This window comes from Thalassophryne amazonica, chromosome 14, assembly GCF_902500255.1.
Source record: "Thalassophryne amazonica chromosome 14, fThaAma1.1, whole genome shotgun sequence".
NCBI lineage: Eukaryota > Metazoa > Chordata > Actinopteri > Batrachoidiformes > Batrachoididae > Thalassophryne > Thalassophryne amazonica.
This window is the reverse complement of record NC_047116.1, coordinates 87,233,393-87,247,277: the sequence shown is the minus strand read 5'-3', so window position 1 is coordinate 87,247,277 and position 13,885 is coordinate 87,233,393. Positions and strand designations below refer to the sequence as shown.

Here is a 13,885-nt window from a genome sequence, read left to right as displayed (position 1 = left end):
TGAACTGCAGACTGAGGTCCACTGGCGCCCTCTCTGTGGTGCTGGTATAGCCTTTGGTGTAACAGCTGCTTAGTCCTAAAGCAGCTTTCAATCACCCTTTTCCCACTTTGCCTCCTTACAGTCTGAGGAGTGGCCCTCCCCCTCGCTCCATTGATATGGTAAACAGTGCTTTACGCCGAGAAAGCAACAGAGTTATCCAGTAACATTCACATGAAAACTAGTGGAGCAGTCCTGATAGTGACACACTGTTTGTTTGACCACGTGAGATTGTCATCAGAGGCTCTCTGTCTGTTTCTGTCTGCTTTCACTGATCACTGTGCGTAATGGTGCAGGGCGCATTGGAGTCCAATAGTATGTACTCATTGGAGCACCCAGGTGGCTATTCAAAAGGGCCAACTAGTAATATATCACTCCTGAAAATGATCTTTGCTTTTCACATGAGGTAATCTGCCCTACAATTGGATTTTGGAAAGCCATGTGGCGGTGAACCAATTCTGATTGGACACTCACATTGCATCACACAGCTTCTGTGAGGAGTACAAAGATGACTGGCTCAAAGTCCACAGAGTTAACTTTTCAGCAAAAAAAAGTAAATTTCTATCTCATATTAAAAAGTAAAGCTTGGTCTTAGCCATCGTGTTGTGTGGGCCGCTGAAGAGGAGGTGCTGCTGGCCCACCACCACCAGAGGGCGCCCTGCCTGGAGTGCGGGCTCCAGGCACCAGAGGGCGCTGCCCGCCTAACAGGAGCAGCCAGGGTGACAGCTGTCACCCATCACCTGAGACAGCTGACAGCAATCAGCAGAGGGGTATATCAGCAGACGGCATCTCCACCTCATTGCCGAGATATCGTTCTACCGAGGAGGTAACGTATCCAGCCGACTATATCACCTTTGAATACTTTTTGCCTTTATACAGAGAGAGAGAAGAGCAGCAGGAGACAGTATTGGATAAGTACTCACACTCCTGCACTTCAGTGTTTACTTGACGAGAGGGGGAGGTGGTGTTACCACCGTCCGTGTTGCTGGGTGCAGCGCACCCACCTCTGACTGTTTTTGTTCCTCGCCAGCAGTACCAAGATCCGACAAGCGGAGGCAGTGGTCACCTGGGAGTTCGGGACTTGGCGGCTCCAGTATTCCCGGGTTCGGTGGCGGTGGAAATCGAGTGGTTCCGGTTCGACTTGGGACAGACGTCTCCTACCTTCGAGCCTGCCCACACGACACCATTGGAATTCGGCTTATTCACGAAATTGTTATCTGTTGTGTTTTGTTGTGCGAGTTTCACAACAGTAAAGCTTTGTTATTTGACTTACTCCATTGTCCGTTCATTTGCGCCCCCTGTTGTGGGTCCGTGTTCCTACACTTTCACAACACATCGTATACGATGACGTCGGCCCAGAGGGTTAATAGATGATGATTTGTAACTTTGTGTGGTGCGGAAAAAAATAAATCAGATGCCGAACATTTGGTTTGGCTAAGGTAGGTCAATAAAAGTGCTCACATTTTACTACTACCAGTTATTTTTGTATCTAGACATCCTAAGCGTTCTAATGATGCCAAATGCACGCAAGCCCATGCAGGCCCATGGCCTATGTGACCTAGGTTAGACTATGAATCCCCAATCACACCCAATCTTTTAGTTAATGAACCTAGCTAAGCTAACAGGCTAACCTTGCCTGGGGTGTTTATTACATCATTTTTTGGGAACTGGGTAGTGGTTTTTCATAATTCCTGACTTTGTGTGGGTATTCCTGACCCACTTATTACCTCAGTAATCATGGATTAATTGGACCTAATGTCCTCAGTTTCCAATAGCTCCTAAAAGTGCTAATGCTGTTAGCATACAACATTAAATAAGATGAAAATTTCAGTCCAGTACAGATATTTTAGATAATCCATTAGGACAATTAACCACACAACAGGCTATATTATAGAGATATTTGCAATTCAATTCTCAGAAAGGATAGACACAGTCCTCCCCAGCAGCCACAGCTAGTGGCCGCTGAGCTAACAGAGCTTTGAGTTTAACTTAGCAGTGGCATTACACAAGCTGTCACTCAAAGGGGTCACGCAACAAATTATGCATAATTTTAAAGCATCTTAAACTAAGAAGTTAGAAACAAAGTCAGCCCTCTGTGGCAGTTCTCATAGAGGGGGAAACTATCTATAGAGACAAAATTACATGTTCATTTCTGGTCAAAATTTTGACATTTTAACATGGTCTTCCATGGGAACCTCCTCTATTCTGGAGTAAGCTTGAAGTGGCCAGTCAAGAAAATGCAGCTTGTTCTTCTTTCTGTTGTGCCCCATTTTGGACTGTTGAATGTTATCGCTTGGTTTTGCATTGGATGTTTTGCTCAGTAGATTTATGACTTGTTTCAGACTTGCAGAGGAATTTTGAACTAAAGCTTTGGATTGCTTGCATGTGCATTAAAAAAACAACAAAACAAAAACAAAAATAGGGGATCCAGGGCTCTATTACCTGGTGTGAGGAGGATGACAGACATGGTGATCAGAGAACACACCACGAGGATTACCAGCAGGCGATGGCAATCCCCTCCAGTTCCTCTGAGGGTACTCATTCCTCCCAGGTCCTACAGAGAAAGAATATGAAACAATAAAAACATTAGAGGGAACCAGAAAGACAATGAAGTTGCTTCATTGCATGTTATATTGAAAGAAAAAGACTGATGCTGGGCTAGAAACACAGCAGTCTCTCTAATAAAGACAATGAAATGACAGATCGCTTCCATGGCATGACATGAAATATGTGGCCAGAGTGTAATTTCAGCAGAAATTTATTATATTATTTCAGAATGTGATTTCAATGGGTTGATCTTATTAGGCATAAAGTGATCATAGCACACATCATTCAGCTTCCACCCACACAGCTCATCGCACGTCGTGTATCAGGTGTGGCAGGAGATAGTTATTAAAGTCCGGGCTTTTTTTTTTACCATGGCCATTACCTTTGGAATCAAAGTTTTGCCAACTAATATTAAAACACAAACTTCCAACCAGAGTGTGAGCCACTGGCTAGCATCCCCAAATTAATCCCAGTTTGCCAGGCATTAAGGAATAAATTAATGCTCAGTATGCAATGCTGAGAGTGTGGTGGTTCAGCGATTAGACCTCCTATCCAGGCTCTGGAATGCGGTCGGTTGAGTCCTGCTTGTATTGGCACCTCACGCCTCCTCTTTGTCACCCATCAGCAAACCAAGTACCTGACTGGTTCCACTTGGAGATACAATGGTCAAGAAAGGAATTGACCATGTTAGCATAAGATTTGACATACAGTGGGGCAAGTAAGGATTTGATCCACTGTCAATTTTCAAGTTTTCCCACCTACAAAGAATAGAGACTTCTGTAAGTTTTTATCAAAGGTACACTTCACTGTGAGAGACATAATCTAAAAAACAGTGGCTCAAATACTTATTTGCCTCACTGTATATATTACTGAAACCAATTCAGACAAAGTTTGAAAGACAAATTTCACTGCTTCACATCACTGCAACTAACAGCAGTAAGTAAATGTAGATTTGTTATTACAGTATTGCCCAGAATGAACAGCACCTGTATTTTTAAGTACACATTTGTAAAGTATGGTCAAAAATAAATGCAAACAACGCAATTTCTTGATTCAAAATAGTTCTGATATGCCCAAGTTCTCCATTCACAGCCGCAGAAGCCTACTGTATCACTTCTTTTGAGTTGTCTTGGGTGTCTTGGTGGCTTTCCCTCACTAGTCTCCTTGCATGGTCACTCAGTTTTTGATAACTGCTTCCTCCAAGTAGATTTACCATACAGCACCATACTATTTATAATTCTAAAAAGACTGATGGAAATGACTTCCAAGACATAGTCAATGAAATTTAATATGTTCATGTATCAATCCACTGGTTTCTCTAAAGAAAACTGGCTGTAAATTGATGATAATTTATCAAAAGATGCCAATAACTGTGTACAGCATAGGTTTTATGTCAGGATTTTTTGTTTCACTTCATGAAAGCATTTTGTTTTGGTCTTGTGTGACAATAAAATTATTTTTATGAACAAAAATTTGTTTTTTGTTTTTATTTCTGACTCTATTTTAAAATGTGTACATAGAATATAGGTGTGTCAGTATTCTGACCAGAACTGTACATCCCTATTATAAGTGCTCTGTAATAGGGACTAAAGATGGATGTATACTTCAATAGCAGTGCAGCATAGCTAAAGTTCCATAAAAATTGTCATTTTGTGATAAAGGCATGGAATTTGGCACACATATTCTAAATTAACTAATGTTTATTTTCAGATATGGAGCTATCCTGGAGATGACCTCTAATGAGCTACAGGGGTTAATTGAAGAATTACAAGGGGTCAAAATATAAAAATGCTCCAATCATGTTGAAAACTATACCACATTGTTTGTCTGATCATAATGATTCCAAAAGGTATAGTTTGGACTATCTATGACTGAATTCCATGGAGTTATGATGTAAAAACAGCAAAGAATGGTGACAATGGTCAGTTTCAGTTTGTACAGGGGTCAAAAGTTAAAGTTGATCCAATTTTGGTAAAAAAAATATGCAAATTATTGGTTGACTTAATAGCATTTTAAAAAGGAATAGTTTGCATCATCTGTCATGCTTAGTTATGTTACGGGTAACATGTCGTACGTCACAGAATCCAATGGATGTCGACCTTGTTTGACCTTTAGTTTGGAGACCAAGCATTCAAAAGAGACAAAACTATTCCATTTATTAATCCTTTTATTTCAACCAATAATTTAGATCATATTTTCCCAAAACTGGAGCAACTTTCACTTTTTTTAGCCCTGTACAAACTGAAACTGATCTTTGTCACAATTTTGCCATTTTCACCCCATAACTCCAGAACATTCAGTCATAGATAGTCAATACTATACCTTTTAGGAATTGTTATGATCAGACAAATAATGTGGTATAGTTTTCAACATGATTGGAGCAGTTTAAAATTTTGACCCCTGTGTAATTCTTTGACCCCTGTAGCTCATTCAAGGTCAGCTCCAGGATGGCGCCAAAACTAAAAATAAACATTAGTTAATTTAGAATATGTGTGCCAAATTCCATGCTTTTATCACAAAATTAATAATTGTTTTGCTATGCCACCCCACTACAAATGATGCAAATGATACAAAAAGCAGAAACATAAATAAGTAAACAGGACAAGGTATATGCCATAGATATTAGTATTCTTATGCATGCCAGTAGAGGAACCTTCAACTCAGCAACACTATCAGTTATCCAGCTCTTCGAGTGGACATCAGCACTATCCTTCACTTTGTTGCAGTGAACAGCATCTATTATGAGCACAGACCATAGAGATTTTTATCATGCACTCAAGCTCTTGCATGATAAAACTAAGAACAATGAACTGCATTGAATGAGCCAAGCTATAACTTAATTAAGGCATGTAAACTGCTTGAAGTTGCAATTTGTTGGTTGATCTGCATTGATTACAACATTGGTGTTTTACAGAATCAGCTGCACTAAATAATAGCTTCATTCAGGTCTATTATCTGCTTAATCACATCATAAAACATGGATCTATTCAAATTTTAGTTGCAGGGTCAGTTAATTCACAACCTCCAATTGTTTCCACCACCATGGTTTTAATGAGTGGTTATAATAAGATGCAATACTATCTTTTGTATCCTTGGAGAAAATTTGTGCTGGGCTAAGTGCTGTAAAAGAAAATGCATGCAAACCACGCATATACTGTACAAATAAGTACTTAAATGAGCAACATTAAACAATATAGATAGCTTTGGATTGCAAATCCTCTCAAATTGCAGCGGTGTAGTAACGCTGTGATGGACTGAGTAAACTGATTAGTAACAAGTTGAAATAATGTGTCCAGTGGCAAAAATCACCTAATCAGTGCATTTGGGGCTCTGATGGGTTGACTGGACAACCACTGATTGCAGGTGCACAGCGCTTTCCAGAAGATGAACAGATAATGCACAGATACCACTAATGTCTGCCAATGGCAAGCTAATGAACAAGTACAGAACAGAATGGCAAGCAAATGTGTAACGACCAGGAAGCTCTCCATGTGGTGTCTGCTCAAAGTTTGAGCATGCACAAAACTTTCTAACGCACTCAAGAAAAGGATTTGTAGAAAACAAAAATGGACACAAACAGATATCAAAATTTCATACCCATGACTCATTGTTTCGTCAATCTGTCACAGTGTGTCTACAGTTTTAGACTGACAGTGAATTACAAGCTTCCCATGCTTACTGCAATCATACTCTATTGCAGTGATTTTCAACCTTTTTGAGCCCCGGCACCCTTTTTATATTTACAAAATCCTGCGGCACACCACCAACTAAAATAATATTATAATGCTATTACCTCTGCTTTTGCACAAAACCCAATTATCGCAATAGAAAATCGATACAGAAAACACCGCATTTCGAAAATCCTCAAGCATTTTGCGCTCTGATCTCAAGTAGGGCTGTCACGATTACGAATTTCTGGAGACGATTAATTGTCAGACAAATAATTGCGATTGACGAATATATTGTCTATTTTTTTTCTTTTTTCCCCTTCTTTATATTCTACTATTGTAGTATAATTACACAACTCTGGAAGAACGTTTGGCTTCTGTGAGTGGAGAAACTGGAATGGTGCAACATTTTTATTTTTATCTTCATTTTACATACAGTCCCAACTTTTTCTGATTTGTGGTTGTTTCTGTTGCATTTCTGAAATTGTTTCTCCTCATCAGTCACGTTTTGTGCTTAAACACTGCATTAAGCTCAAGATTGAACAAATAAATACCTTTGGAAAATAACAGCTGTTAAAGTTCAGAGTTCTCACCTGCTTTTTGTGATCTGTGCGTCTGAACATTGTTTTTTTTTTTTGTGGGCTCAGTTCATTCATATATTCTCATTTTTTAAATATGTTTGACCATTTATTTCATCTCATGATCTCATAAATTCAGCATACGACGCGCACATGGTGTGAACAGGAAGGTAACGGCAGAATCACACCTTTAGAGAAAGTTCAGAGAGAAGTAAAGGCAGCTTCATGTTTCTGTTTTGTTAACGTTCACTCGGGTTAAAATCCTCTCTCTGCTCCGCGCTCGCTGCGCACTGAACGTGTCGCGCCTGCATTCAGGAATCTCCCTCACTCACCCCCTCCCTCACAGTCTGCAGCCTGTTAACTCCGCACGCGCGCACACACACACAGGCACTGACACACACACCGACAGCTCCGCATTTTAGACGGCTTTTGAAGGAGACGGCACTGTTTTAATCGGCCGTCAGCCTCCTTGTTATTGTCCCGCCTTAAGACGAGAGTGAGGCTGCAGCACGCAAGGCTGAGTCGTTTTATGCTTTATGGATAAAATAAATAATTCATGGTAATCGCGAATATGAAAAATACCCACGGCACTCCTGACGATCGATCACGGCACCCTAGGGTGCCGCGGCACCCCGGTTGAGAATCACTGCTCTATTGAACTGCATGATAGAACACATCAACAAGATTCTGGCTCATTCACATCCTCTGGGCCAACTTATCAAAGAACAACTTTTCTCCAACACAACAGCATAACTGCTAATTTGTTGCTCTCACAATCCTTGACCGAACAACAGGCTCAAACCCAAATAATTGAATATTTAAAACCTTTAAAATAAATTATACAAAAATCCAACAAAATGTGAATCTGGGATACCAGCAGAGTTGAAACAACTGTACATTGCTAACTGACTTGCCTAACTGCCACATCTGCTAATTTGTTTGGTGATCATTGGCAGTGTCCCTCAGCAGCCTATAACCAAGGTTCTTGAAATGGAGTAATATTTCCACCTTGTGGACATTTACCATTAATGCAGGTTCTGCCAAGAGCTCTAGTTGCAAAATATGATGAAGAATGTGTCTTTTCGAGTACCATAATTGAGTGTGAATCTGGAGACACCATGTTGTTTTTCAGACTGAGCCCAACCAAGTCCCACAGTTGTAGACCCAGCCATCAGCGAACCAATTAATATGGGTTTTTAGGACATAATGTTGCTAATGCTGGGACTAGCGCTTGTGGCAGAATCTTCACTACCATGAAAATGATTGAAAGATCTGTAAGAGTATCCCCCTGAAAGAAAGAAGCTTTTTTTTTTTTTTTTTGTCAAACATGAATAACCTTTTGCTACAAATGGACTGTGACCTATTGTAATTGTAGGGTTTATTTGTTTGTATGGTATTTTGTCAAGCCAACATTATAGATTTCTACAGATATTATAAAATGTTGGAATTACTACCATCTGTTAGGAAGCCTCTCCAAAAACCTAAATCAGACAGTAAACTGATGTGTTATAAAACACATCTGAGCCACAGACAAGTAAACACTAACTGCCGAGGTCTCCTAACCCTAACCAAAACGGAATATGCTGCATTATTTAAGAGAAATATAACAGGAATTTGCATTTAGGCACTTCATCAGCCAAAAAAAAAAAAAAAAAATCAGGCAAATTAATTTAATAAAGAAATAGTTGAAGCAGCCTGAGTGGGTGCAGACAAAACTGTGTAATATCATCTACAGTAGAACAGCTACCCCAGACTGTGAAGCTTTTACCAACAACTCCACCACTGAAACTCAGTATTAGTTGGTCTTTCACCACTGCTGCTTCCTTGAATAAGGTGAAATAAACTCCTTTATTTTTTTTTCTCTGCATCTCCTTCTGGCCTCAATTACCCACACAACCCTATAGCACCAATGTAGTGATTACTTGCCACAAACCTACTTCTACAGCTTGACTGGCTGCAGGGTGCTGGGTCCGGGGGGCAGGGGGTTAGATACAGATTGCCAATTAGAGATAGGTTACATTTTATAAAGGAGAATTCATCAACTCTCAAACATTTTCTCTAAAATGGATTTAGTACTTAGAACTGATGGTTAAATAAGGGTAGAAAACTATATATTTTTATCTAATAGTCAAGATGGACCATTTATGTGAACTCAAACGCTTACAGTGAGTGATGAGGTAATGATCAGTTTTATTTGACAAGTACCTCCAGTTGCCATAAAACAGAGCACATTCACATTGAAGCCCATTTTAAAATGTCAAAGTTTAGAGTAGAAATAAACATGTTTACAGCCTGGTACACTGAAAAAGAACCAACTTTTAAAAAAAGCATGGCAATTGGTAAAACCTGAATGAATTAAGTTGTTTGAACTTCAGTTTGTAAGCTGGAGTTTACAAACTTAAGTTCAAACAACTTAATTCATTCAGGTTTTATCAAGTGTAATGCTTTTTTTTAAGTTGGTTCAACTATTATCTTTGTTCAGTGTAGAAAAATGGTTTTTGGTCGCTATAGATAGTTTTCTTCCTCCATGACAACTGTACAGGGGTGGATTTAGTTTAGATCTTTTAATTCATAAAGTTCTGTGTAATTTGTTTGAGTAAGAGCGACTGAGCCCAGTGACTCCTCCTCTCGTAACCTCTGACCCCGTCTGCTCGATGCAGAACCACTAGCTGTTGTGTTCTTGCTGTCTGTTTAGAATATTTATCACAAACATCTGAAATAAAACAGCTTGTTGTGCGGTGAAACATCCTAACAGATCTTAAAGATGTTTCTGTTGTAATACTGACAATGAGTGAAACAGTTGTCTTGGTTAATGTTGTGTGCTAACGGTGTTAGCACTTTTAAGCAGTCGGTAGGTCCATTTAATATACAATTACTGAGAAATATGTGGTGCATAATGTTTCCTGTCCACACCAAAGTACTACCAAGCAGTCCCCAAATATATGATTAATAAACACCTGACTGAGATTAGCCTGTTAGCTGGTACTTTGGACTCAAAGACGGGGACGTGTTCAGGCTTTTTTGTCACACACTGAGCCACCCGTGTGCTGCCACTTTATGTATTCATGAGTTCATTGTGTGAATCAGTGTGGATGAGGCTGTCAACATAGCGAGACCCAAACAAGGGGGTTATTTTGACTCATCCGGGTGAAACCAATGGAAAATGTCACACAGGCTTTGTACAGTACGTATATACAGCCTATAGTCGGGACGCAAGCTGAATCAACCAACATCTGACACACAAAAGCTCAACTCATCCATTCAGCCTCAGAAGAATATAACCGTAGGTGCACATTATAGGAACACAATGTTAAATCATTTACAGCCCCGATGGACTCATAAGGTTGATCTATTATCAGGACGTGGGCCAGTGCTCATTTCATTCATATCACAAAAGGATGACGTGTCCTTGAAAACTGACAGCAACTCCAAATTGCCCTTGTGCTTCCATGCATGCATGACATTCTTTCTCCTTCTCTGTTGCACTCCCTTATTCTCTTCATTTTCTGCCCACTTCCTATTTAGCTACTTTTGAATAACCATCCGCAATTTATTAACTCAATTATGAGCAATAATAGAAACCACTAAGAGAATTTCAACCTCCTGAGTCCCTCTATTATCATTATAAGAATTATAGAAGCATGGCCGCCACCCTGATATAGCTTCATGGGAGATAAGAGGCTGCAAGCAGGCTGGGAGGGTTTCTCAGGGACACTCACCAAGCAACATCTTTAGAACAGTCATTAGACCCTCATCACTGGAATTACAGTACACGGAGGCCATCTAGGATGCGTGCAATATGTAGAGGGACCAACTGGACACCTTTACAAAATGGAATCAACTGGTTTCCATTGATATTTGCTCTGTGCCATGTTTCCATCTGGGTTTTAACTGAAAAATCCATTTGGATGAGTGGTGAAACATCTTGAAGACTAAACAAGAAAAACAGCTGCTTTTGCATAAACGTCTTGACAACAGGAATAGACGCCTTTATGGTCTGAAATCTCGTGCGTAAACACGTTCTCACTGGGGAGGCCAAGATTTCGTTATCAGTGTAAACAAGCATTTGCGGCAACTTGTTTGCAACATTGTGTCATTATGGAGGTGAGTTCAACCAAAATATGTATTTAGGTGTTTAACTAAGATAATCGTGAGTCTTTAATGTGAGATTTATTTAAAAAAAAAAAAAGGTGAGTTTAACCAAAAAATGTACACTCAGCAAAAATATAAATGCAACACTTTTGGTTTTGCTCCCATTTTGTATGAGATGAACTCAAAGATCTAAAACTTTTTCCACATACACAATATCACCATTTCCCTCAAATATTGTTCACAAACCAGTCTAAATCTGTGATAGTGAGCACTTCTCCTTTGCTGAGATAATCCATCCCACCTCACAGGTGTGCCATATCAAGATGCTGATTAGACACCATGATTAGTGCACAGGTGTGCCTTAGACTGTCCACAATAAAAGGCCACTCTGAAAGGTGCAGTTTTGTTTTATTGGGGGGATACCAGTCAGTATCTGGTGTGACCACCATTTGCCTCATGCAGTGCAACACATCTCCTTCGCATAAAGTTAATCAGGTTGTCAATTGTGGCCTGTGGAATGTTGGTCCACTCCTCTTCAATGGCTGTGCGAAGTTGCTGGATATTGGCAGGAACTGGTACACGCTGTCGTATACGCCGGTCCAGAGCATCCCAAACACACTCAATGGGTGACATGTCCGGTGAGTATGCCGGCCATGCAAGAACTGGGACATTTTCAGCTTCCAAGAATTGTGTACAGATCCTTGCAACATGGGGCCGTGCATTATCCTGCTGCAACATGAGGTGATGTTCTTGGATGTATGGCACAACAATGGGCCTCAGGATCTTGTCACGGTATCTCTGTGCATTCAAAATGCCATCAATAAAATGCACCTGTGTTCTTTGTCCATAACAGACGCCTGCCCGTACCATAACCCCACCCGCCACCATGGGCCACTCGATCCACAACATTGACATCAGAAAAACCGCTCACCCACACGATGCCACACATGCTGTCTGCCATCTGCCCTGAACAGTGTGAACCGGGATTCATCCGTGAAGAGAACACCTCTCCAACGTGCCAAACGCCAGCGAATGTGAGCATTTGCCCACTCAAGTTGGTTACGACGACGAACTGGAGTCAGGTCGAGACCCCGATGAAGACGACGAGCATGCAGATGAGCTTCCCTGAGACGGTTTCTGACAGTTTGTGCAGAAATTCTTTGGTTATGCAAACCGATTGTTTCAGCAGCTGTCCGAGTGGCTGGTCTCAGAAGATCTTGGAGGTGAACATGCTGGATGTGGAGGTCCTGGTCTGGTGTGGTTACACGTGGTCTGCGGTTGTGAGGCTGGTTGGATGTACTGCCAAATTCTCTGAAACACCTTTGGAGACGGCTTATGGTAGAGAAATGAACATTCAATACACGAGCAACAGCTCTGGTTGACATTCCTGCTGTCAGCAGGCCAATTGCAACGCTCCCTCAAATCTTGCGACATCTGTGGCATTGTGCTGTGTGATAAAACTGCACCTTTCAGAGTGGCCTTTTATTGTGGGCAGTCTAAGGCACACCTGTGCACTAATCATGGTGTCTAATCAGCATCTTGATATGGCACATCTGTGAGGTGGGATGGATTATCTCAGCAAAGGAGAAGTGCTCACTATCACAGATTTAGACTGGTTTGTGAACAATATTTGAGCGAAATGGTGATATTGTGTATGTGGAAAAAGTTTTAGATCTTTGAGTTCATCTCATACAAAATGGGAGCAAAACCAAAAGTGTTGCGTTTATATTTTTGTTGAGTGTATTTAGGTGTTTAACTAAGATAATCGTGAGTATTTAATGTGAGATTTATAAAAAAAAAAAAAAAGGTGAGTTCAACCAAAATATGTATTTAGGTGTTTAACTAAGATAATCATGAGTCTTTAATGTGAGTTTTATTAAAAAAAAAGGTGAGTTCAACCAAGACATGTATTTAGGTGTTTAACTAAGATAATTGTGAGTCTTAATGTGAGTTTTTATTAAAATGTGAGTTTTATTAAAAAATAAAAGGTGAGTTCAACCAAAATATGTATTTAGGTGTTTAAGATAATCGTGAGTCTTTAATGTGAGTTTTATTAAAAAAAAAAAAGGTGAGTTCAACCAAAATATATATTTAGGTGTTTAACTAAGATAATCGTGTCTTTAATGTGAGTTTTATTTAAAAAAAAAAAAAAGTGAGTTCAAACAAAATATGTATTTAGGTGTTAACTAAGATAATCACGAGTTTTTATGTGAGTTTTATAAAAAAAAAGTGTTGCTGTTAGGATTGTGTGTTGGGAACCAATTTCAATTCAAATTATTTTCATTTATATAGCGCCGAATCACAACAGAGTTGCCTCAAGGTGCTTCACACAAGTAAGGTCTAACCTTACTAACCCCCAGTGCAGCAGTGGTAAGGAAAAACTCCCTCTGAGGAAGAAACCTCAAGCAGACCAGACTCAAAGGGGCGACCCTCTGCTTGGGTCCATTCCAAAGCCTGGGAAGCAGGCTTTGGAACGGTCTCCCACTCTCGCTGCACTCGCTGGACTCTGTTGACACTTTTAAAAGCCAACTTAAGACTTTCTTTTTTACACAAGCTTTTGCTTAGTTTTTTAGGCTGCTATGCTAAGTTTTTAAAAGTCTCGGCCATTGTGTGGTGCATTGTGTTGTCTGTTTTTTTTTTTTTTTGTGAAGCACCTTGTGGCTCTTGTCTGTGAAAGGTGCTATACAAATAAAGTGTACTTACTTACTTACTTACTTGGGCCATGCTACAGATGTAAATTACAAATCACCAGTTCCTTTCGGGTATCCTTAAGAAATGATTCGATCCATCAACATCAATAGACGTTTTGTTTAACGCTTCCCTTATTGGTGTTTCAGAGTGGCCGTTGTTTTTGCAGGGTCTTTGTCAGGAAAATGATCATTTCTCTACATTGATTACAGACCCTGCAGCGGTCTGTATAATCAACCGTTTCTGCAGCACGGCTTTGCTTTGAATCTTGAATCA

At 40.1% G+C, this 13,885-nt stretch overlaps 1 protein-coding gene across 2 annotated transcripts in view; it reads right to left on the bottom strand.

Annotated features, from left to right (window-relative positions):
* Nucleotides 1–13,885, bottom strand: part of LOC117524075 (inactive dipeptidyl peptidase 10-like) — a 643,233-nt gene that overhangs the window by 233,630 nt on the left and 395,718 nt on the right. For both annotated transcript variants that reach the window (XM_034185800.1, XM_034185801.1), the window contains exon 2: nt 2,479–2,590. In XM_034185800.1, coding sequence (XP_034041691.1) covers nt 2,479–2,590 — 112 coding nt within the window. The remainder of the gene's footprint in view (nt 1–2,478; nt 2,591–13,885) is intronic.